Source organism: Seriola lalandi, unplaced genomic scaffold (assembly GCF_002814215.2).
Source record: "Seriola lalandi dorsalis isolate HSWRI2012SDOR001 ecotype SW California unplaced genomic scaffold, Sedor1 jcf7180002054144, whole genome shotgun sequence".
Taxonomy (NCBI): Eukaryota; Metazoa; Chordata; class Actinopteri; order Carangiformes; family Carangidae; genus Seriola; species Seriola lalandi.
Window position 1 is genome coordinate 556589 of NW_019524697.1, and position 26043 is coordinate 582631.

The window sequence follows — 26043 nt, forward strand, 5'->3', positions numbered from 1 at the left end:
GCAGGGTGAGAGCATGTCGGCTGTTGACACCATCTAACGAAGGGGGGATTAGGAGTTTACAGAGGCAGTAATATGATAGGTCAAAAAGAGGAGGCACTCCTCCACAGCACTTGGCTCTGTAATGAATGATTGACTGGAAAAGGAGAAGCTGCCACTCGCTGGCTGAGTGCTCATCTTGACGCCTGCCGCACCGCTCCACAGCTCTCCTTGATCACGTTTCACTGCTCCCTTCTCATCTAAGGCACCAGTCTGCAGGGAAAAGCTGCTTTTCCCTCTTATTTTTCTCCCTAATTTACACATTTAAGACATTTTTGTTTGCTTATTTGCAATTCCTTTTTTTGTCAGTGAGCCTCTCTCTATCAGTCCTACTCCCAGCCCTCAAACCGGCTCCCCAGCACACACACACACACACGCACACACGCACAATCCCTCACTTACAACCTTCCCTTTCTCTTCTGTTTGCCTTGAGGCAATGAACTAATTTCAGGTTCCATAATTGCGGTGTGTTGTACACCTGTCTGCTATTAATTCTCCCCTGTCTCTCATTCTCTCTCTTAATGAGATATTATTGTAATTATTGTCATTATGCTATTTTCTGTAATGAACTTGATTGATGTTGTTGTTATGGCACTATTTATTCTCTATAATTAGTGTAAATGTGTTGAGAACTTCTACACGGCGCTGATAGTCTGAGACTGTGGTTATGAGTGAACTTAGTCCCTCATTCACTCATCAGCTGACCTAAGAGTTCCCGCTTAGAGCAGAGTATGTGTTGGATATGGAGAAGAGAGCTGAGCAGCCTGGTCACCACTGAATAGGGCCCTGCTTGTAGCCATTTTAAGACCATTACAACAGTGAAAGGCTACACAATGGCCAGTGCTGGGCTTTGTTTCAGCCTGTCACTTGCACCCTGTGAAAATCAAATAGCGCTTTCCCTTAAAAGAAAAGGTGAAAAAGGTTTTACCTATACTCCCATTTTTGGAAAATCTGGTTGTGTTTTGAAAAGGGGAAAAAAAGTTTTCAGTAACTTGATTTTGAATGTTATTGTTGAAGAGGCAAACTACTGGAAGGAATGCTAAAGAAAATCTCAGCTGAATGAATGATGTTGAATTTTTTTTCTTAGCGGGCTCTCAATCCAATTAGGAGTTTAATAAGGGTCATACATAGGGACTTCACGCTGCAGGTTGGTTTCTTTTGGCTGCTTTTAGGGAGTAGGATGAGGCTAAAGTTGGGATAGGGCCTGACTGAAGGCTGGTCTCTTTAATGTGTAGTGAGGGGTCTTGTGCCCTGGTGAGTCATTGAAACTGTCTGGGGAGCACAGATGATCTTTTCCGTTATTCTGAAGGCGAGGTCGAGAGATTATCTGACACTGTGGTTAGAGTGGTTTCTTAGGTGGTAACAATTACCTGATCTCTCACACGCCTCCACTTCCCCCTCTCACATGCTCCACTGGTGTTTTCTCATTTGCCTTGAATTTGGTCAAGGATTTATTTCTTTATTTCTTTACTTTCACTTATCAAACACTTTATGTGGGTCAAAATCATACAGTTCCTTTAGTAGTTGTCACTAATTTGTTTTTGTTACCTGAAAAGCTGAAACACCTCTTGAAAACTAGAATGCCAGTAAAAATGCAGAAAGGCTATATGGGTCTTTAAAAGGGCCTTAGTTGATTTTAATCTCTCCCTATGAGAGTGAAAGTGGGTAGGAAAGTCCTAGAAGTAGAAGCGGACACGTCCAGCCTTTGTGGGTTTGTTCACATGCTGGGGAGCTTTGAGTGTCTGACAGCCGTTTAACTCCACACGACCTGGTTCTCAAGTGCCATCGTTTGGGCGCTCTTGAATCCTGTTAGGAGCCATAATTACAATTCATGCACTCCATGCGCTTCTTTGAAGACACATTGAGAGAGCAAAGGGGGGTTTGGAGAGCTTGAGAGAACCCTAGCAATACTGGCCCTTCATCAGTGTGGAGACTTTCAGTAAACTGCCTGTATGCTGCCGCCTGTATTGTCTACAACAGAGTTCTATGTAATATACAGATCCATAAAATGGCAATTGGTGGAAATGTGTATACAAGTAAACATTTTTCTTTTATTTACAAATATGTGGGGACCAGTTTCTTATAGCGCAGTGGAAATATAAATTTCACATCACACATTTTATGGAATTGCCCATTATTTTCAGAGGGCAAACAACTTGTGAATTAAAGTACGAGTGAAGTGAAGCACATTCAATGACTTTCAAAGGGAAAGAGAAGAAAGGGTGAGCATAATGCCTAATAGGTGCTTTAGTAATTTCTGAGTTTTCATAGCTTAATCCGTTCTGAAAAGCTCAGGAGAAGAAAGGCTGCAAATGGCCCTCAGTATTAATTTGATGTGACTTCTGTACAATAAGGGCTGTGGATCCCAGAGGCCCATTTTCAAGCTTACCTTCTTTCATCATCCTCAGCCCTTGGAACTTTTGCCTAAATGTTTCATGAAACCAAGGCTGTAAGCCTCTTTGGTATTCTGTCTTTATAACGCCTGGTTTAAGACTATTATTACACCGTGTTCAAGGCAGAGGAGCACATACAAACAGTGAAGCTGCCTCTCCATTGTGTGAAACTCAAATTGATTTGGTACAATTGGGAGAGCACTTGTATTAAAACACACACATTCTATGGCTCATTTCCCCCCTTTCATTTTGGAGTTTTGCAAATGTAAATGAGGGGTGGTTTCCCTCCTTCTTTTTACAAATAAGACTATTCTCTCTGGTTTTCTGAGTATATCTAGTAATTTTGTAAGCAGATCAAATAATGTGTCTGTTATTATATATATTTATCATGGGTTTCAGCACACAGTTTCCTCAGAAAAGCATTTGTGCGTCCAAACCATACACAAAAACAGGGCCTTATTACTCAGATTTCATCTTGATAGTTTGCTTAGATAAAAGTAAAATTAAAATGAAATCTTGCACTGTTGTTGTCAGCATGCAGAGACCTTCCTCCCAACCCCCCATATGCCTGAGTAAAAAAAACATTTTGTGAACTCTAGTGCCTCTGTGAGATTCATAAAAGTCCTTATTTTGTTTTTCTTTTCCTGCAGAGAGATAAAGCAGGCGAAAGATTCAGTTTGTTATCAAAAAATCCTGTGATGATGTGCCTCAGGAAAGTGCAGGCTGCATCTCCCAGCCTTCTCTGCTGTGGATGCTTTGTAACATTTCTCTCTCATTATAAAAATAATGTCAGGGATATAGATACGTGTTCATTGTTTTATAATTTCAAGAATAAAGACACAAAGAAACAAAGACTCTATTTTCTTTCTTGTGTCTTTTGTTTACATCGAAGAGGGGGAATTGAGCAAGGGACACACTGGGTGGGTCAGTGACCCTAGAGAAAACAGCTTGCATTAATATGGTCTAATCCAGTGTAATTAGTCAAATTACAGCACGCCAAGCAGCTTGTCAGGGGCTGTCGGCTTTGGCAGGCACACAAGACGGCCTGGAGTCCCACTCCACAACAGAGAGACCTCAAAAGCCGCGCAAAACCACCCTACTGCACTTACTTTTCCTCCTTTCAGTCCATTTTCCCAGTCTCCTCCATCTTTCCTTCTTGACCGAAAAGGGGAGGGCTCTTTTAGCTGTGCTACCATGCTTTCACCTTTTCTGAGTTGTCTCCCATAGCCCCCGGCTGCAGGCTTGGCTTTCTGCCTGCCTGCTAAGGTGGATCAAAATGATATGAGGATTCATAGCACGGGCTACAGAAAGTCAGAGTAATTATATCAGCGCTGCACTCCTCCTACGTGATTTTATGAGAGAGAGAGTGAGATGCACGCTAACTAGTGCCACTAAGAACCATAGACACGGTTAAGACACTTCCTCGTGTCGTAGGATTAGCATTGGTAAAAAGATTTAAACTATATAATTACATGAGGATAAAGTACAAATTATCTAGTGCACTCAACAGCCAGATTATCATCCCTTGCAAACCCCGTTCAGCCCCAAGGGGTGAGCCTGGATCACAAAAGGCCCTCATTAGCATAAATTTACAAGTCCTCTCGTTCAGAGAAGCCGATAAGAACCTGTTCCACCTTTGCTTTGGCCCTGAATGGCTTGTTGTGCTTTGGCAATGACAGATAAGTCAGAGTAATTCCTCTTTATGCCTGAAAAAATGATGCTCCAGATTCTGGCTGCATCCCGAAGGTGTCACCCACGATAATCCTCAAAGAGCGTCCAGCAGAAAGGGGGCTGTGTGTTTTCCAGATGATATACTGCGAATGACAGAAAGAATTATATGAAGGAGGACAAATCTGTAACATATTATTAAGCAATTCCCAGTGAATAACAGGGATAAAAGGATAATGGATGAGGGTGTCGTTATTACCTTGGTGCTGAGGGAAGCGCCAAAGCAAAGGTAGAGAGACAAGATTAATTGAGGACGAGTGAGGCGCTCATTGCTCATCAGGCCCTCTCGTCTAACCACTTGCTCTTTCTGTCCCTCTCCTCCTCTGTCTCTCCGCCTCTCCATCCTTGTCTCGTTCCTTCTCTTCTTCTCTGTCTTGCTCTGAGCCCCTATCCCTCCCACACACCACCAAAAAAAAAAAAGAAAGAGTGGGATTTAAAGCGATCAGCTTGGCACTCTCAGTGGCAGCCAGAGGAAGCTGGTACCCAGGCCAGGAAGATTTCAGTCATCTTAAGGCTGACAAGTCCCTGAAAAAGTCCCATTAGGAAAAGCTTGCTGAAAAGACCCCATACCAAATGACTGCTTTCCTTCTCTCAAGCTTAGTGAAGGCATCCTCAAGCTGTTTATCTGGATGATGTGCTCACTAAGTGTGTTCATGTATGTGTGTGGCCGTGAGTGGGTCAGCACTCGAGCATGTTCATAAATGTTTGTTTGTTTGTTTGTTTACTCACTGGATATAATTTACTTGCACGACATAATAAAGTTTCCACTGACAGGGATGGGACGAAATAATTTAGGTGTAATGGAAAAAGACTTGAATTCTGATGTAAGTAACTTAATCACCATTAGTAACATTGCTACAAAAGTCACATTTGCTTGGATGCTAATTCGCACCATTTGTCAGCTTTAAATCAAGTGTGAAAATCTTTACTTAAATATCTGAGTTTTTTAAAAACACAGCGATAACTGGCCAAACTGTATATGGTTGTTTAATGACAAGCTAAATTATTCAATACATCATACAGAACATATATGCCAACAACATATGCAAAACATTAACAAAAGTTCTCTGTCAAATGGGACCAATGTATTTTAAAAGTTAAAGTGACCCAGGAGGTGTATAAGCCACATAGCTGCGATTTCAGTTATGACCTGAAATTTCAAGTGATTTGTCCATGTAGTTGGAACATTATTTCTTATACCAACTGTATTTTTGCTATTTATAGTAGGTTACTGCCTTTTACGCACCATTCTGTAGCTGTGAAGGGTAAATGTGTGAACACAAAGAAAAGACGGTCGTGTGTGGATGTATGAGTAATTCTGACAGTAAGAAAATACATGAAATGTGCTATAATAATTACATATAGATACTAAGATAACATTATCAAATATGTGTTTTCCTACTGTGCTTGTATATACCACATTGTGGACATCAGTAAGGTCACACAGGAAATACATTTTGTTTTGGATGGTTTCTTCTAGGCGTCTCATGGCTTGATGCCAGACTTTGTGTATCATCACTGTAGGAAACCAAAAGTCTTGGTAACTTTTCTTCAGTAAATTTTTTTTTTTTTTTTTTTTACATCACACTTCTTGAAAGTTTATATTTTAATATAGGCAGATAAACAATGTTAAAAGCGCCTTGACTCCTTGGAAATTGCATCCTAGGAAAACAGCTCCTCCCACCTCTCATACCACAACAGTGTTGAAGACAACGCTGCAGGTCCTGCTAATGTGCATGAAATACCATCCCTGACATAAATGTTATTGACAAACTTGGCTGGACATTTGGGGCAGTGAACTGCCAGCATATTTAATGCATATTCATCTCCTTTATCCCACTGGTCTTGCCAGAGCACCCGAGCTGTGTCATCTTGCCACACTCCAGCTACCACCCAAATGTATAGTGACACTGATTATGCAAATCTGTATCTTGTTTTCCCCCAATACCTGCATTAGGAGCTAGCTACTTTATTGAAGTTGAGATATGGGTCTCTCAGAGAGGCACCAACTGGAATGCTGATTTTTTTTTTTTTAATAATCTGGTGGAATCTTTCACATTTTTATATTTTTACACTTCATAACAGTTGTCACATTAAGAGGGGATCAGATGAGAAATGTGCTTTGAAGCTCAGGCATACGTTATAAATCTTTGCAGGATGTAAAAGGGATTAAAGCTAAAATAAAGTGTGGATTTGGGCATGTCATGGTCATACAACTAAGATTTCTGTCCGCATGTCTTAATAAAGTTAAATATGCCAGCATTAGTTTAATTTCACAATGTGTGGAGCACCTGAGTCATTTGTAGAAGGAAGAATATAGGCAGTGTGTATATTCCGACTTTTTTTTCCTTTAAAGAGTCAGTTCGACCAAATTACAAAAAGTTTCTGTTATTAAAAATTCAACTGGAGCATTTTATTCTAGAAACAACATCCACATTATTCTGGATACTCTACACACCTCACTGTGAACAACACTGCTATCTATCTTTTATCTGATAATAACATAGTCTTTATGGATACTGTTAACTGTGTGTTTAGTTTTTATTTTATTCAGAATAACAGGCATTTTCTGAAAAGACAAATGAGATTTATGTATTTTGTTAATTTCATTCAACATGGATAAACAAACTTCCATTCATCTCATTTGTAGTGGGGTAGAGGCAGACATCTCAAAATCTGCACTAATATAACCAAAACAACGTACCTCTATGGCTAGATATCACATGGGCTAAGTAAGATAATATATTTTGTTTTTTTATCAATTAGGTGACAAGACCCTTTAAGTTAATATATTAGTTGTTTTATTATATCCCTAAATGTCTGTGACCCAGCCATGTTGCCTGTGGCTGATGATGCTCTCCCACTTAGCTCTTAGTTGCTCTCTGCTCTCGCCATTACCAGGCTTTATGCTTTCTCTTCGCCTTCTCCAAATGCTCAAGCTCTTCGCAGATTTGGCCCATATTGCCTGGGGTCAGCCATTGAATACCGTATATGCAGTGTGTGCTGATCCTCCAAATTGCCATGTGTGAAATCCATCCCACTCGCTCCTGTGGGAGTAGTCATATCACTCAAAATGAAACTGCCTCTTGTACCCGTCCCTTATTCTTCCACCTCACTGTTCTCTATAGCCGCCTGGGACCATGCAGTTGTGAGGCTTTATAGTGGAAGCCTATTAGACAAATCTGAGAAGAATGCAATGGAGGTCCTGTGATACCAGGTTGTCAGAGTGCTCCACAGTCTCATATAAATATATCAGTCATGCCGGCTTGGAGGTCTCACTGAATTATAATATTTTATACCTATTTTGGTATAGATGCAATGGAGGGGGATTGTGTTGTTCCATGTGGGAGAAAATTGTGTATGATTTTAGAGATTTCTTTTTGTTATATTTATTAATAATATCTGTCATAGTGTCTCAGTCAGTATAGGGTTAAAGCTATTTGGAAGTCAGAAATGATTAAAATCTATTTCTATGCATGAAGTGGCTTATCACTTTTAAGTATAATGTGCTCCATTTGAGCATCTGCACATTATTATATATGAGTTTCAGCCTAAACACTGGTGTCACCTGTGCCTCTCCTCATCTCATCTGTCACAATATTTTCCCGTTTTCTGCCTGTGATGTTCTACAGGCAGAATGCAGCCTGCCCTCTGTCAAATCAGGGAAAGAAGAGAATGCGAATAAAGGAAAGAGAGGACAGAGACGTTAAATTGCATTATGGCTATTATGCTGGAGAGGTATATCTCCATGCAGCTGGCAGAGCAGAGCAGAGCAGCGCATGCGCCTGTGGCTCCTAATGAGCCTGCGTGGAGGGACCTGTGTGGAAACAAAAGGCTGCGCTTGTCGGCCATACCAGACCCCTCTACCCGCCCCCTCGCTGCACCCCCAGCCCTGAGCGTGACAGACCAAGAGCAGAGCGCCGGTCCCTTCCTGGTGGCGTGATTAGATTGGGGCCGAAGTCTCCAGCTGGCAGGCCTGTCTGTGACTGGAGGCGGCCGTCCCCAGCGCTTGTCACTGGCTGACACCTCTGACAGGCAGGGGACAGCTTCAGCAGACAGGTTCATTAAATGGCATTTTTTACAGCTGGGCCTCCAAAAATGAGGGCTGGGCTTTGTCAAATCTCCAAGTCTACAGGGGCCCCTGCATGTTGGTTTAGACCAAAGCTTTGTTGTTATGACAAATTTTTTGATCTGGGCTGTTTGAAATAAGCTCTTTTTTCTCCTCTTTAGCCCCTCTTTTGTTGACAGCTAGCCCTTTGGCCTGTACTTTGTCATGGCAGGAAAATGTTCACTTTAGCTGGGTAACAAGAAACAGCCCGTGCTAAAATATTATTATAATGACAATCAATACCATATTATAACTGTTTTCACATATTTTTCAGTTCTTAAGAACCTGCAGTGCAGTGTTTGCTTGACAAACCTGTGTAAACTGCATTTTGCTCTCTCTTTCCATGATGTAACAAATGGAGAATTCAGGAGGAAAATTTATGGCACTGTTAAATAAAAAAAATGGAATTATAAAGTGAATAAGAACTGTGCTAAATGACAAACCATACTCTAGACATCCAAATAACTTAATATGTATTCAAATAACAGTCCGCTAGTGCCTTGATGAAGTAAGCTGTTGTAGCCTTCCCATGATGCATATCTGTACAAGTTGCCTTTCAGCATTGCACTCAGAAGACTACTTCTAGAACATCTGGCTGCAGAGCAGAAGGGAGATAAAAGCTACGCTGCCTCCTAGTGAGCTGCTGCTGGCCATCAGCAGTGCGCCTGCAGCTCCATAGCCATCCCTCCATCTCACCTCCCTTGCTCTGTATCCCCCCACTCCAGTCAGCACACTGCCTCCTCTGGGCCATGCTGTCTCTATGACAACTGTTTGAGTTGGGGGTTGCAGAGGTGTCAAGCAGGGGCATTACTAGGAGGAGAGCACCAGAGATGCTGTGCTGCTCATCCAGCATCTCCACCTAATCCAATTTTAATTGAGCTCCAGAGATTTTGGATGTGGCACGGAGGTCGGGCATGAGCTATTCCAGAGAGAAATTAAGGCAGCCTGGCTCGCGCTGCACTCTTCCAGCCTGTCACTATTTTAAATGAGCATTAGCATCAGACCTAACCCAGCTGAACATCTCACTCTGCCTCCCTCCCTCCCTGCCCACTCCTATGTGTGATTATAACCTGGGGAGTTGATGAGGTTGCTCCCCGGCTCGTACTGTTGGACAAAATTGTTCAGTCAGAGGGAAGTGAGATGGAAGGAGGGGGCAGGGGGGAGAGTGTGTGAGGGGACCATTCTCACCTGTCAGAACAACTGCCTAAGTTTTCTGTGTGTTGACCTGCACTCCCAGTGGTGCTGCATACACTAATGATCCTTTGTCTGCTTTCTCCTCTCCTTGGCATGATAGTTTTTATTGATTGTTTGTGTCACTGGCCCAGGGGGTCATTTTTTCGACCACCACTGCTCTCCTGTTATAGACAGGCTCAAAAAGTGTGAAACACTCAAAGAGAATCATAGAGTGCTTCATAGTGTGTAGAAAAGTGCCCAGAGATATCTGCCCAGAGAGCTATAATGCCATGCTTCATCATAAGGGACAATGAGGAATGATTCAACTGATACTGCTGAAATACTGATATTCCCTTTTCAATAAAACCTACAGAATAGTCATCAAGAATTTGTTTTTAGTACCCTGATGGTTAGAGGAGTTCAGGTTTGAAGCCCAGCTGGGATAAGTGAAACTAAAGCAGTATTCAATATCTCACCAGCTATTGCTGTGATGCCTATTGACAAGACAGTTAACAAAAAATACAAAGAATTTAAACAGCTGTCAACTTAACTAAAATAGTACAGCAGTAAACACATGTTAAACATTGATCTCTCTTTTGCAGAATTTTACTGAGGTCATATTTTACTGTCTTTGGAGTGACGCATTTTGGAAAATAGAGTTGGCTCAGAGTTGGATGTTTTTTTTCTTTCCATATCACAACATAGCAGTGGATCAGTTTACAGCAAGAATTTAGTTCAAGTAATTAGAACTTGCCCCATTGCACTTGTGAGTGTGAGTGTATATCATGTGTAGCCTGACATGATCTATGGTTTTATACAGCTATAATAACCTGAAGACATTTTTCTCTATTCTTTCTGCCCTTCTAGGTCTTAGCATACACCGAGGGCTTACATGGGAAGTGGATGTTCAGCGAGATCCGGGCGGTCTTCTCCAGACGCTACCTCCTGCAGAACACAGCGATTGAGGTCTTCATGGCCAACAGAAGTAAGTTAAGTGCCAATTATAACTTTTGAAATCCAAGGATTTCTCCTTTTCTCCATCATTAAGTCGTGTCTCTCACTGTTCACAGCATCAGTCATGTTCAACTTTCCTGACCAGGCCACAGTAAAGAAAGTGGTGTACAGTCTTCCTCGAGTTGGAGTGGGCACCAGCTATGGACTTCCACAAGCCAGGTAGGTCACAGATGCCACAAGAAAATCAACAGCTTACTGTTCTTACCTTCTCTGTGTTGTGTGTTGGAGCATCTGTGCAGCCTAGCCTGCAGCAGAGTCATTTGAAGTCCCATTGGTCCAGTCATTGAAGTGGGTGTGCAATGACCCTGGCTGAACTGACCTAATTCTCTGACAGGAGACTCTATACAGCAGGGCTGCAGCCAGGCCACTGACCACACAGAAAACCCCAGATTCCCTTTAGACTCGCAACGTGCTAACAGGCCTATTTACACACTGTTACAAAACAAGCATATTTCCTTAAGTCTGTTGTTAATTTGGTGGATTTCAAGCAAGTCATCCTGAATTAACACTTCGTGAATTATGTGTTTAACTGAAGGACTTGTAATTCCCACCCAGCTTTTACTTACTCTACTAGAATCAGAACTGGATGCCACATTTATTCTCTTGTTTGCAGCTTGACATTTTGTGTTAGCTCTTCATCTCATTCTAAAACTGACATAAAACTGCCATAGAGCTGGTTTTCAGCTACAAAATGTTCTCATTCATCTACCTCAGTCTAGGTAACTGTGATTAAGCATAGCTTCATATACAGTTTATGCTCTTCTAAAATGTCCATAATTTACACCAACCTTCTGTTTTCTGATTTATTATTTAAATGTTTTTTCCAGACGCATCTCCCTGGCCACCCCTCGACAGCTTTTCAAATCCTCCAACATGACGCAGCGCTGGCAGAGGAGAGAGATCTCCAACTTTGAGTACCTCACGTTTCTCAACACTATTGCGGGTAAGGACTCCTGATGCCTTACGATACTGTGATTCCCAAGTTAAAGTCAATGATTTCAGATTGGAAGTAGCCGAAGGAATGGAAATAATATGTTCTCTTTTTCACAGCCATCAGTTAAATAGATAGATTCTGATTTGTTTTCTTCCTCATCAGGGAAGAATTTACAACCACTGAAAGTGTAAGGTTTTAATCTATTATCTATTTGAATCTCTTCACCATTAGAGCCTTGTGACTTAAAGTTTAGCTATCATGATCAATAAACTTTATGTGTCAGTGGCACTGGAAACATACTATAAGTGGCCTCAGGTATGTCATATTTGTTTAAGAATCCGTGCTATCCTTATGTGGTCCTGGACGTAAGTACACTTCGCTGTTCATGGGAGTGTGCTGTTTGAAGCAAAGAGCAGGCACAGCAGATTTTGCCAGATAATTAGTGCCTGGCTTTGTGAGAGCGTACATGTGTGTCTGCGGAGTTGAGAGGTTCTGTTGTCGACTCTCTGATCTGAACTGCAACTAACAGGGAAGGCGAGAACGACTGCACGCTACTCTGCTCTGAGAGGTGTCATCCTCTCTCTCGCTGCATATTCATGCATATTTATATTTAGCTTGTGCTTGAGTTCGATACATTATTGTCAGCTAATTAGATGTAAGGCAGACAGAAAAACATGCCCCAAATTCATTAAAAATCTCTAGTAATGACCTAGGCTGACAGGGATGTCAGAATAGTGTGGGGCGGCAGACAGGCGGGGGGTGAAGTGCTGGGAAGAGGTGTGAACGGGAAGGGGGCTTCTAATTAAACACTATTCCACTGTTATTAACATCCTGCCACCCCAACTCAGGCCTCAGCACCAGTAGGTCTAACAACATTCCTGACTCATCCTCCACATCCGGCCCGCTGCCTCCATTTGAGTATGTGGCATTAACCTGGATAATTATGCTCTATAGCTTCCCCTAGACCCTGGCTGCTCTGCAGAAGCCCTTCCCGTCGACTAGCCTGTCAGACGTTATCACTTGCTCAGCTAGATTTAGACTCTCTAATGCCAACCTGCTGCGCTCCAGGAGTGAGCAGAGACACACCTGCTGGATTGGTTCAAGTTGATAATATTTTGTAAGCAATCATTAAAACCTTTATGGCCGTAGCTGGGAGATTTACAAAGATTATTTCCACTGAACAGTCTTATTTCATTTATGGGTGTCACGATATAACAGTGTTGACAATAACCATCTGTTTATCAGTTCACCTGGTTGCCTTTTCAATATCCATTAAGTGTAATTATTCTCTGTGTACACTTTTAAACTGCTACCATAACAGACTCTCTCCACCTCTCTACACTCGTATTTGAATCTAATTCAATTGCGAAAAAAGAGATAAATGTGTTGGTCATTACATGAGCGAGAGTGTCATCTTAAGAAGCCACTGTGAGCATACAATTGCTGCTCTAAGATATTCTCGCAGTGCATTTCCTGCAGTGGTCCCTGTGTAATAATGCTGTAATGTGTGATTTAAAAAGTAATTCTTGCAGGATGTCTTAGAAAAGCTTGCTAAATACTAGTCCAAATCAACACTGGACACGTAGAACAAGTATGTAACTGTGAAATATTTCATAGGAAAGTGGTCAGGCCTTTAAATTATTATTGCTCCCTTTCAGAGTTTAGTTTCATTTTTCTTAGTAAATGAAATAAAATGTTGCCTTTTTACTTTCATTTTCCTTTGAGCCCACGTTTTTAGTTTGATTTATTACCAGCAGTAAAAATTCCAACAAAACCATCTACAGCAGCCCTATCCCCATCCTGGATTACAACAGGCCACCACCTGACCTCACATCTGTATCAGTGTCATCTTCAAAAGAAAAGTAGAGCATTAATGACAGCATGGTACATGATCTTCTGTTTTCCCATGGACTTCCTATGACACAATTTGCCATCTGAAAATTATATTCCCACTGCCAGAGCATTGAGGAAATTCGCATCTTGCCAATCAGTGGATCAGCACTGACATTTTAGGCGTTTGGAGCCATGGCTCAGAGGAGAGTCTTTTTTTCTCTGTAATTACATCCACTCCTCCCAACATAGAGATACTTATTTTCTCTCTAAACTTAAAGTCACCCTCCTAACCCCCCTGTAACTCCCACAGTCTATTGATAAAGTACACTCAGCAACCAAAGGCATGGGGAGCACCGAAAACATTCTCACATAGCTGAGAGAGCTTGCCATTAGTGTACGTGTTTCCCTGGCAGACTCCATATGAGACAGGAAGTGCGTCTGATTGAGGGCTCTGCGATTGGGGGCTTGTTGGAATGTTGCATGCTGATCCCACAAAGTAACTGAAGCCTCAAGTGTACCCTGCCCCGCTTTCAACCCCTCTGCTTCCTTCCAAGCCTTCATCACTCACAGATTTCTGTCTGCTCTGTGTGTCTAGGGAGGACATACAATGACCTGAACCAGTACCCTGTCTTTCCCTGGGTCCTCACCAACTACGACTCTGAGGAGCTGGACCTGACCTTGCCAGGGAACTTCAGAGATCTCTCAAAGGTACCAAGGCCTCTTGGCCATGCACCTCGGTATGACGAAGAGAAGGGGGTCAAGTTGGGTCAGCTGGCTCTGACGGCAGGGGATTTCCTTATTAAGAGTCAGACTGTAAAACAATATATTTAATGGCAAAGGAATGATGTGCAGAGTCTAAACTCATGTGGTGGAATGCAGAAAGTGGAAAATACAAATGCACTCAAATACTTAAGTTTACTCTCCATTAATTTGGTACTGTATTGTCTCAGCACATAGTTTACACTGTCAACTTTGAATATAAGCTTAAAGAGAGTTCCTGGTTTCTACACGAGAAAAGCTTATACATTTTTTATTACCAACTGTGCTTCATATAGTAGACACTGAAATGCTCACAGTTGATAAAAGCTCTTTCAGCAGGGCAGCTTTAGATGCATCAAGCCATCCAACATGAATTTTCATGATCTGAAGGATGTTTGGGCCATGTGGTTGAAATCATGATTGCATTATTAATAAGAATATTTTCCAATACAAATATATGGCATCAAAATATGGCAAATGTATGCAAAACCATCATGTGGATGATCAAAGTCATCTCCGAAGCAACAAATTGCTTGCTGAGAATTCATATTTTAGACAGCAAGAATTTGTTGACCAATAACCACAAGATAAAATATGAGATCATAACATTGCAATCAGCTGAAAACAGATAAGGCATAATGACTTATCACCCAGCACATTCATTAAATGTTACCATTCAGTAATTCAAATTTCTGCTTTGATTAGACTTTTTCCAGGGAATAATTGATGAGGGCAGGTCATAAGCACAATTTTGCAGTGAAAGTTGTTCTAAATGTGGCAGGTCAAAAACACGTCAAGCTGTGCTGTAGAGAGTCCTGCTAAGCTGCCAAATCACCAGAGCTCAGACACAATGACACTAATGCCCTGCAACCCTGGGAGATAAAGTTCAGTGTTGTGTTTGCTCTGTCTTTGACTGAAGGGGAAAAGGCAGCAGATCACTCTACCACAAACTGTGACCTGGTTTACTGGTTTACCAACCCCCTTCTCTTTCTCTGTCTCTGTCTCTGTCTCTCTCTCTCTCTCTCTCTCTCTCTCTCTCTCTCTTGCACATGCACACTGCAGCTCACTGACCTGAAAACAGTCGCATTCCTGTCTGAGCTCTCTCTCTCTCGCTTACTTTATCGCTCCCTCATTCCTCTTTGTTTCCCTCAAAACACCGACATTCTGACTTCGAGCCTCACTTTGCCATCACAGTTCTCAGCAGTTTGGATCAATTTGCAACTTTTCAAGGCATGTGTGTGCTGTGTTTTGTAGTGTGCGTTGTGTTTTGCTGCGGGAGACGAGGAGAGCTTTGAAAAGAAGAAAAGGAAATTACTATGAAACACTCAAAAAGAATCATGGACAAGGTATATAGTGTCTTGAAAAATGAGTTCCCACTGTGCTGGAGCACTTCTTCACATTTCTGTAAACCCAGAACATTTTGGACAAACAGCTCAGTTGTGTGTCTTGCCACCATCACCTCACTACTTGTCTGCTTTTGGCGGCTCTGGCCTGTGGGGTATCCAGGTGGGCTGAGAGAGCCACGGAATGTGTGTGTGCGCGTGTATGCATGTGTGTGTTGGGGGGTGATCGGGGCTGAGCCATGTGCAGCCCTCCTGCCCTGGGGAGACAGTTATGTATTGTAATGTATTCCAGTGACATCCTCCCATGCTGTTTACAGGGCTGAGCTGCCTTCATTAGTATGAGTTCACAGCCCGTGTCTCCTGACAGTTGTCCTTGGAACCCCAGGGCTCTTACCTCCAAAAGTTCACAGCTAGTGTAGCAGGGAGGGACAGAAGCCCCCACACTTCTCCTCTTTGCTTGGTCTACCCTTTTGTTCAATTATGGATCAGAGGTAGCAGCAGAGTCTCCAGAGACGCGCTCATTGTGTTTTACGGCTGTGCGCGTATACGTCCAGTGGGTGTGGTTGTGTATCACACTGGTGTTGTGTGTGCTAACTATGCCTGGGTATCATTTCTCTTAACTTTTTTACTATAATACCCATGTTTCAGTATCAATACTGATATAATACCAATTCTGGAACAATATGAAAGTCTTATTTTTCTCATTTAACAAAAGAAGCCAAACTTCTCAAATATTCTGTAAGACACAAACAGGTGTAGAAGAACTTTGCCTCAATGAAACAAAAGATTTTAACAACTGTCTGATAAAAGTCTAAGTAAAGGAGAATGCAAATCTAAACAAGCATTTAATGCAAGTTTTCAGTACTTAACAGTTTTTGATACATGGTGCTACAGACATATTTGGCTTGTTCCTAAACACTATTGTGGTTTCAAACCCAGTCTTAGTGGTTACTACATTCATTTTATTACTCCCTTTTATAAATTGAATGTTTATTTTTTTTTCTGTGGTTGAATAACATCACATCACCTCATGTCATATCATCTGTCACTCCAGAGCTCAGTGAGCTGCAGCATTATGAAGTTAAATTGTCGTATCATTCCTCTTAGGTTAATACACTGGATAAAGCTAAATTGCAGCTAAATCGTAGATCATAAACTGAAGCTTTACTAATACTCCTAAATTCTTCTCAAATTGTCCCACACTGGCATTGCACAATTTGTGAGGCCTTCTTTCCCACAGATCAGAGTCATACCTGTGAACTGTTTGTCAGTTACAGGTGATTGCCACTTGACGGACAGCATTGTTTAAACTGTTGGAGCTCTGTACTGATCTGCCAAATAATATCCTCCCAAACCCACTGCACACACCTACAATTACCTGCTGGTTGGGCATTCAGTCAGCTGTGAACAGTGCTATTGAACACATCATTCCTTTGCCTCAGGGTGAGCGTTCTGCATATTTGGATGTCAGATACATTCATGCAGTGAAGTGTTTCATTAGATTCTAATGATTATTTCTTGATGGAGTGACAAGACGGTGATAGATATAGGGAAGCCAATCTTCCTCATAGTTGTTAAATGATGTGATGGAAATTCACATAATTGCATAAGAAGGTGATAGAAGCAGATGTGATTTAACACTATGCTTCTTCATGCACTGACTAAAATTTATTAGACATATCCTTTGTAAATTGATTAGATGTACCTTTGTAAAATGTAAAACTTCAAGAGGCAAGCAACAAAGTGACATGTACGTTACTCAACCCATGGAGTTTAAGGTGTTACATGTATTTTTACCTTACTTAAAATTACTATAATAGAGAAAATTAAAAAAGATAAAGAAAAGTATTTTAAATTTATTTCACTCTCAAAGTCTCTGCTGTGGCACTCAGTGAAAGCTGAGCATCTCTAAGAGACACACTGAGTAACACCGACAGAGCTTGGCTCCTATAAGGACCCCCTCCACACTTTTCTTTCCATAATGGAGCCTTCTTCACCCTCACTTCCACTCCAGTCAGGCTGTTGGGGAGCACATCTGCTTCATCTTGAGTTGGAGCAACTTGATTGCATTAGACTGGAGCTGCATACAGCCCTGCCTCTGACGAGGCAAGCAAAAACGACTGCGACTTCTCCTGACAGAGCACCATAGCAACATACTGTAATGTAATTTCTTTTGAAATATAAAATGCAATATGCGTCTCATTGGGAGGTAGCTTGGATATAACCAAAAAAATGGAGGCACTCTGTGCGCACTCAGCCACGTTCATTTCCTGCCTCTTCAGAGTGCAACACCAGAAATGATCCTGATTGAATCTGAAGCCAAATCTAAGTCTGATCTTTGTTTAGTTGTGTTGATGTATTTCACTGGGTCAGGTGTTATACAAGAAATGAACTCAGATAGGAGCAAGTGTGGAACTGTCTGAACCAGTTGTGTTCATTGTCTTATATCTGTGATCAGTATGATATGCAGCGCAGGGAAAAAGGAAGAGGTGATTATTCTTTGTTGAATAGCGGTAAACAAAGCCTGATTTGGGCTTATCAACAGATAGTGCTTATGACAGGACTAAAGACACTAAAGGACCACTGACGTTCCTATGCTATCTTATCATAAATAGGTTTTTATTTCTAATTAAATATCCCATCAATCATACATTCTTCTCATGTGTTTGCCTGATCTGTATGTTTTTCTATGGCCAAGGCAGCACGTTAAGGTATTAGGATTTGACTAACCTGAAAGTAATGTTTCAGTTTACCTTATGCCTAAACTCTCCTAGGAACAACAGTGTGAGAGCCAGATTTTGCCAAGTTGATGTTCTTGTAGCTGAGAGTGTCTCAGCGAACATGCTGTGAAAGTAGTGTCTCTTTCAAAGCTACCGATGGTCAGTTTATTCCAATTTCACATGGTTTCTTTATGAGCCGCCACAGTTTGGCTGGTATTGTTTTCACCTTATGAGTCTGTGAATGTGTGTGTCATCATGGCAAAATGTGGTCCTGGAGACATCTGCCGTTGCGAGAACTACCACAGTGGCAGTTTCGAGTACTTTGGCAGGTGTTTATGTGTTTGTGAACAGATTTTGTCACCATGATACCATCACAGCCATGAACAAGAGTAGCGAAACTTTACAGGTGTGTGTTTAGATCAAAATGAAGAGAGTTAGAGGGTGGATGTTGTCCAATCCGTGAGTACTGAGTACTCATGTAATATTGTAATATTGACTACTGAGTACTCATGGGGTTAGACGGTCATTATGCTGATGGGCGCCGTGGCTGGTGTGATCCCATCACAAGACAATCTCTAGTGTATTGGTGCGATTAGTCTTGGTGTCAAACACTTCTTTCCCAGAATTACTGAGCTGAGACCTGTTCTGAAAATCATAACCTATTTTAATTGCAACTGCAATCACAACAATTGTGCAGTTATAGAGTAACAAGGTTATGTAAGACGGAGAATCCCAGTCAGCTCTAGAGTATAATGTTGACTTTGGAGGGATACAATAAACTTACTAATCAACACTCAATACTTTGGTTTACAGCCTTTATTATTTGCACAGTTGCAACTGTATTAATCACCTGAGAAATAGTCAGTTGGCCATTTGACAGCTTTACTTTATCTTTACCTTTATTTTTAGCAAATTCCCTTTAAGATAACAGCAACCTCTAACAAGGAGAAAAATAACGATGTGGGTGAACCAATATGTAGCCAGTGAATTATCCCAGCTCACCAACCACACAAAGTTTCTAGAAGACAAAGTAAAAGCTTTCATGCTTCTGAACTACACTACAAGTCGGTTAGAAGATGTCTTATATTGATGCTCACACAACTGAGGGACTTTGGAACATTTTTGCCTCATTTATGTAGAGCCAAATAAAAGAAATAACAGGAAATAACCTTTTAGTATATGTCTTTGGATCCCTTCCTTGTAACCTGGCGATTCATTCAAGACGTGTTTGTGAGTAGTTTAGTCTCAGGAAAAGGTAGAGAAGTTGGTAGCAAGGGTACAGAGTCTTGATATAAAACTAAATTACAGCTTAAAAATGTTGGCTTGTAATATCCCTTTAAGCACAATTATATGTTTAATAACACATACTGTTGCCTATAATAACATGGCTCAGTTTGTTTGGTACCATGATTTTGAAATGAGCAAGTAAAACACGTAACTTGTGTACTGTGAATCAAAATCTTACCAATTTGCCATTTTGTAAGCTTTGGTTTTAATACGTTTTTATGTGAATTGTTTACTTATCCCACTCTTACACTCAGAATTACCTGCAGCTGTCTTTTCCTGATTCTTCTCCCTCTGTCACATGTATTACCTGGATCTTTCATAGCGCTGTGTTAGTCATAGAAGCAGTTTAACAGAGTGTGAGACGTCTTGTGGCTTGCACCCCGATCCAGCTGGGCCAAGACGTCACATGCAAGGCTATTATCACTCCATAAATCTATGCAGATCTCAATAAACTTCTCTTTCAGTCTATTCAATTGTGCTAACACTGATGTGGACTGCCATTAAATTTTAAGGAAGAACCAAAAACTGAACCCATTAAAATAGAGCTTCAGGCATGTGCAATGTGCCACACACGGATATGACCCTAATTTTCAAAATGACAAAGAGTCTGTCTGTTGTACTGAGGTTGCATACAAGCTGTACCCAGCCAAAAGAATAACAGTGCAATTTTAATGTTAGAATAAGTGGCTTTATTTTTAGGCATCAGTCTCAGTCCATGTTGAATTGAGGGCTTTTATTTCATTTCTTCTGACCTCTGAGCTGCAGCTTTCAGGTAGAAAAGCTGCCACTGATTACGTTACCATGTCTCCCTCCCCCCTCAGTAACCGATTCAGTGGCACTGAGTATATTGATATTGACTGCCAATATGCCTGTAGGGCTCTTATATTGGACGGAGTGATTGAAAAGGCAGAGAAAGCAATTTATTCACCACTAAACGTATGTTTAATGGGAGTAATTTTGTTGCCTTAAGAACACATGAAAATGAAACAGCCGCCAAAGGGCAAAAACCCAGTGATGGTGTCAGTGCAATATTGAAGTTATTACTGAGTCTGCGGTTAAATAATGAACCATGCTATCCAAGGTTTGGCCTAACTAAGAAATAATTGGATGGATGTCAAATAAATACAGCAGTAATATATTTTTTTCTGTTTTATATCCTCACAATAATTAGGCAGCATTTCTTCAAATACTGAACAACAAAATATGAGAGTTTTATGATTTCTGACATTTTCAGTCTTGACACTGCGCTCATCGCTCATTTGGAATTGTTGATTTTCAGGCTGTTGCTATTTGCCAGTAAAAGGCTAGTTCAGGGTTTTTGGAAACTGTTCTCCTCTACTCCTTATTTTAATAACAGCAAAATGGTTGTGTGCATTCATTGTTGGGGGCTTTTAACATAACTTGCATGCCTGTAAAATGTAATGCAATCTAATAAAGTTTTTCTGCAATAAATGCTATACAGTTATGCTCAATTTTTTCAGTCTCTGAAAAACTCATGTTGTTTCAGTTGTACTCGTTCATAACTTTGGGACCATGGCTTGTGGTGTTACATTATTAGACTGCGCCATATTGTGCAGATCCTGATAACACATAAGCAGTGCCCAGTAGCTCGGTAGGGCTCTGAACACAGATGGGAGTAACAGTGCTAAGTAAAGTGTTTGTCTTCTTGGGTGCGTTTGGTGTAAATCAGGTCAGCCAGGGTTAATCCACATGGATTACCCACAACATTTAGCAGGAGACGTTGAGATCTCCTCCTTCCATCCTCAGTGCGCCATCCTGTTCACCCCTGCCGCCATATCCCTGTATATTCCAAACAGAAGACAGCGCAACAGGAACTTTTTAGGGTTCAGGAGAATAATGGGGTCTGACAGACAAATCCCAGAGCAAAGCTGCTTGTCTGCCCTAAACTCTCCCCCAGCCTCTCTGCCGACCTCACCACATGCAGCCTAATGGGGAACTACCACTAAGACTCTTCAAGTTTATCTCTGTTAATTATGCCCAATAATGCTTTTCTATTCCTTTTGCTTTCCTAACATGAGAAATACAAAAGAAAAGAGTTTTACCAGTAAATCAAAGTAGAATTACTGTAGCTTTATTGTCTGGTATGGTCATAAATAAATTTCACTACAGCCATGGATTTGGACCATCACATCACTTGCTACATGAATACAGTATCGCCAGTAAAGGGTCTGTGTCACACGGTAAAAACACAGTCTAAACAATTTATGCAAATTGCAATGGATGATTTTGTGCAATAATATATTTTAAGTATATAGCATGAGTATGTCATATATCCAGATGATCATTAAAATTAATTTAGATGGAAGGCTGGTAATGAGATCTGCTGTATCTGTTATCTGTAAGATTTTCCATTTTGCGACTCTAAACAGGTTAAGACTGGATGGTTCATGCAGAGGATCATGCAGAAAAACACAATGCACTTCCAAAGACAAATCCTACTTTTACGAGGCTTTGAGTGTAACTTTCGTAGTTGCACAATAAGTCAGTTAAATGAAGTACATTGTATGAGTCAGACTAGCTTAAGTTTAGCACTGAGGTCTCGTGAAAGGATTTATGAATAGTGAAAACTGCATTTTTTGTTTCCAGACTATATGAGATCTGTGATGGAACAGTATAAAAAGTAGATTATACAAGACTAAATTTGAATTACAGGAAGATTCATTATTCTATACTGAAGCATAAGCTTGTACAGTGATATGTACATGTATATATACGTTGAGGTGACCAGAGGCCACACTCAAATGCACTAAAAATGCCTTGTAGTCCTAACGTTATCTATATTATTTGTTGTCAAATGCTGAAAATGCCAACAGCTTTCACTCCCAGTATTTCAACAAGCCAAATATTGGAGGTATTACACGTATAAAGTGTATTTTTTACTGACCTGATGTCACAGTAATCTAAGATAAGTCAGTCTATGTGGTTGCGATGAGACAGCAGTTAAGACAGTAAGAACAAAGAAAAGAGCTCATATCACTTGTATTGTAAAGTTCTCACACTAGCTTACAGTTAATATAGATTTTGAAATCCTTTAACTTTTCTATAAATCCTTTCATGGACTTGCGTTTCACTGTATTAATATGCTGCCAAGACAGTTGTCTGATACAGTCTTCAGACTTTCCGTTGCTCGCTGAACCAAATACTCACTGAAGCTGCTGCAGTTTTGGATCGAAACTCAGAACTCAGTGTACAGACAATACGATCAGGGACTAGAACATTTTAGTCTTGCTTTCACTTTAAACTGGTCATTATTACTTTGCCATTACTATCACTATTTTTGATACTTTTACTTGACTTCTTATCTATTTACCTAGCAAGCAGGTACTGAAAGGCTTGTTTGTCTCAAAAGATAATGGATTCTACATAGGTGTTGTTCCTGAAAATATGTCCGTCAAGGATACATAGCGATGGTCACTTTGACTATATATTGTGTTTGTGTGGTTTGTTGTAATATATTGGGCATGATAGATATGAATACAGTTTTGCAGTCATTTTAGGCTGTCTGAGGTCTCTTTCAGCTTTATTTTTTTTTTCCCTTTTTTTTATTAGTTTTTTTAATGTATTATTAATTTTTTTATTATGTATAATTAATGTATTATTATTTTCCTTATTAAGTGTTTTCCACTGAGAATGTCTTCTATTTATGGGCTGCTCTTAGCTAAAAGGCCAACGCCAGGAACTTTTTAGAGGGGAAGCCTCAACAAAGTAAAGGGGGATAAATTTGAGCATCCCAGTTTACAGTAACAATAACACAGTTTTATACACTGTTTATTGGACACATTCCCACCAGTGTATTTTGTCAAGCTTGCAAAGTCAGTTTAAATATCACAATAGTACAATCATATGTGAATATCAATTTTGTTTGCCTTCACAAAGACCATGACTTGTACAACTACAATAGGAAACCTGTACATTTATTTTATGGTTGCTTTGAGTGGAAATGGCTAATAACAACAAATTACTTCACTGCAGGAACTGAACCTTTTATTTCCCTATTTTCTTTCCAGCCTGTTGGTGCTCTGAATCCAAAGCGCGCAGCATTCTACGCTGAACGCTATGAGACATGGGAAGACGACCAGACACCACCTTGTCATTACAACTCCCACTACTCCACTGCTGCCACCGCCCTGCACTGGCTTGTCAGAATAGTGAGTAAAATGACTCCTTCAGCCACCCTCACAGCCATTATTCTACTGTGTTCAAAATCCTCGAATTAGTCAAGCATCTGGATCAAAATGAAGTCAAACCTACATTCTCAGACAGCTTTTCATTTTTGACTCGGCATTAGTTGATTGTTACTTGTCAAGACTCGATGACGTTGTTACTTTGAGGTCTGTCGGCTTCTGCACAGGAAACAGCTCGACATCTCAATTTGATTGGACCTGAGTTAGACCAATGGCGCTCAGAAAACACATTTCACAGGCCAGTAAACCGGCATATGTGAACTAAATAAAGAGTGGCTGGGTAATGATTTACAGAGGCTGCTGTGACAGGTTTATGTGTTTCAGGCAACCCAGTGAGCGCTGGAGACATGTCCATCAAGGTTACTGAGCACTGTCCTCATTTACTCTGGGAGAGAAAGAGGAGGCACACACACTTCCAATCTGTTCCCCACAAAACAAGCCCTTATAACCTCCACGGCATCTTTGAGTTGGTATTCATTTGATTTTGACGTCAGCTTATTAATTTGAAAGAACTTTATGGGGAGTTACTGTATTTCTCCTCCTCTCCCATCATTAGGAGAAAGGGGCTGATGAAGCGAGGGACCTCCCTTGACAGCAGTTAGATTGCCCTCTGTGGGTTTGTTCCCACAATCCCTTTCTTCCATCCGCTGAGTGATCCATCCGCTCCAACCGGCAATGGCCGCCATCTCAGGCTGAGAAAACCAAATTTGAGCCAATTATCATTATGGTTTGCTGTACTCGGGAAGAACACTAATTAATTCTCCCTCAGGCTTGAATACAGTGAAAGACTGATCTCTACAGAGATCCCTTAGTCCACTGCACAAAGGAATATCAGTGAAATAATGCAGATAATTCACACTATTCAAATGTATTTTGAAAATGTAATCCTGTAGGTTTCAAACAATACTAAGATTTGTACATATGATGATCAAAATAGATGTCAAGAGCATGGAGAAGATGTGATTTTTAATTTTCTTTCTCTCTAGGAGCCCTTCACCACGTTTTTCCTCAGTGGCAATAACAACAAATTTGACCACCCTGATCGCACCTTCTCAGCCATTGACCGCTCCTGGAGAAATTGTCAGAGGGACACCTCTGATGTAAAGGTGAGAATCACAACAAAAGCAAAGAAGTATGTTTATATGGATACACAAGTCTAGATCTGAAGACCTGAAAAATTCTGCCCTTAATTCTAAGATCATTATCTATTATGTTTGTTTCCTCTTTCAGGCTGGTTTTATGAACTTGTGGGTCCAGATGTCCAATTCTGATGATTTCTACAATTCTAATATTAGAATATAGAAAATATAGTTATATAAATATATAATTTTCTAATATAGAAAAATTGCAGCATGTATAATTGGCAGCATAACCATACCAAGCCTCTCACTCGCTACGCTCCCCTCCTCATCCAATGAGCCTCAACACCACTGCAAAAATATATACCATTAATTATAAATGCCTCATCCAAACAGCGAATCACAAAGACCCACGGTGCACAGGAATACCCTAAGCACTTAGAAATGCATATTTGATTTATCTCATGCAAAAAACAAACTATCTCAGAGGTAGACTGATTTTGTATCTGTGCATGCAAGCACTCATGAGTTTGAACAAAGGCTGTGTCTGAGAGAAAGACAAAGCCCTCCCTCTGCAAATCCACAGAGCAGTCACCGAAAACGCTGAACCCTGCTGATTCGCCTCCATTTTGCCCACTGCATAACACGCAGCAGGAATATGCACTGACCTCAAAGTGTCATATATTTCTAACACACCCTGCACTGGGTAGTGTTGCCCCAGGCAATTAATAAAGCATTAATGACAAAAGCTATTTAAAATGTAGTCTTTTATGTACGGACAGAGCTTTTACTTGCCAGGATCTGGGGGAGAGCAGCCAACAATCTATGTGAGGCTGAGACAGAAAGCTGCAAGCCAGCAAAGAGCTGAATAGTCAAACGCCACCCTGTTAACAAATACAGCCTACTTTCAACTACTTGTATGTCTGCACGCATTTGTGTTTACACACATAGGATGGCTACTGATCTATTAGGAGAGTCACTGCACTGTGGAGGACAATGGTGGATTACTAACATTATTTCATAATGTATTAGAAACAAGGAAATATTATGCAAGAGCTTGTTTGGTTTGCTCAAGGTGCAATAGGGATAAATTATGTGGCAATACCATTATAATACCTGATTAGATTATTAACAATTAATGGGATTCTTTTTTTATTATAATCTCCATTTCTGTTATTTCTCCCATTTTTCCTTTGCACGACCTCCAACTTAGTTTTTAAATTATTCTTGTATTTGCTATCTTAAAAAAACTTAAAAAAGGACGTTGCTCAATATAATCCTGTCTTAAATAGAATAAAATAAGGCAGCTAAACTTATAGACAGACACACAAATTGCATGCACAGCCACCATGTAGCAATTTAGACTCAGCGGAGAGTCAGGGGTTAAGGTCAGCTTCGGCCCAGTACACTAAGCGGGTCATCAGGGCTCTG

The 26043-nt window shown here is 40.8% G+C and overlaps 1 protein-coding gene across 1 annotated transcript in view; it reads left to right on the forward strand.

The window, feature by feature from the left end:
- Positions 1–26043, forward strand: part of nbeab (neurobeachin b) — a 100651-nt gene that overhangs the window by 57669 nt on the left and 16939 nt on the right. Inside the window, exons 14-19 of the mRNA XM_087173265.1 lie at positions 10306–10423; positions 10509–10611; positions 11280–11395; positions 13815–13927; positions 23357–23497; positions 24520–24639. Coding sequence (XP_087029391.1) covers positions 10306–10423; positions 10509–10611; positions 11280–11395; positions 13815–13927; positions 23357–23497; positions 24520–24639 — 711 coding nt within the window. The remainder of the gene's footprint in view (positions 1–10305; positions 10424–10508; positions 10612–11279; positions 11396–13814; positions 13928–23356; positions 23498–24519; positions 24640–26043) is intronic.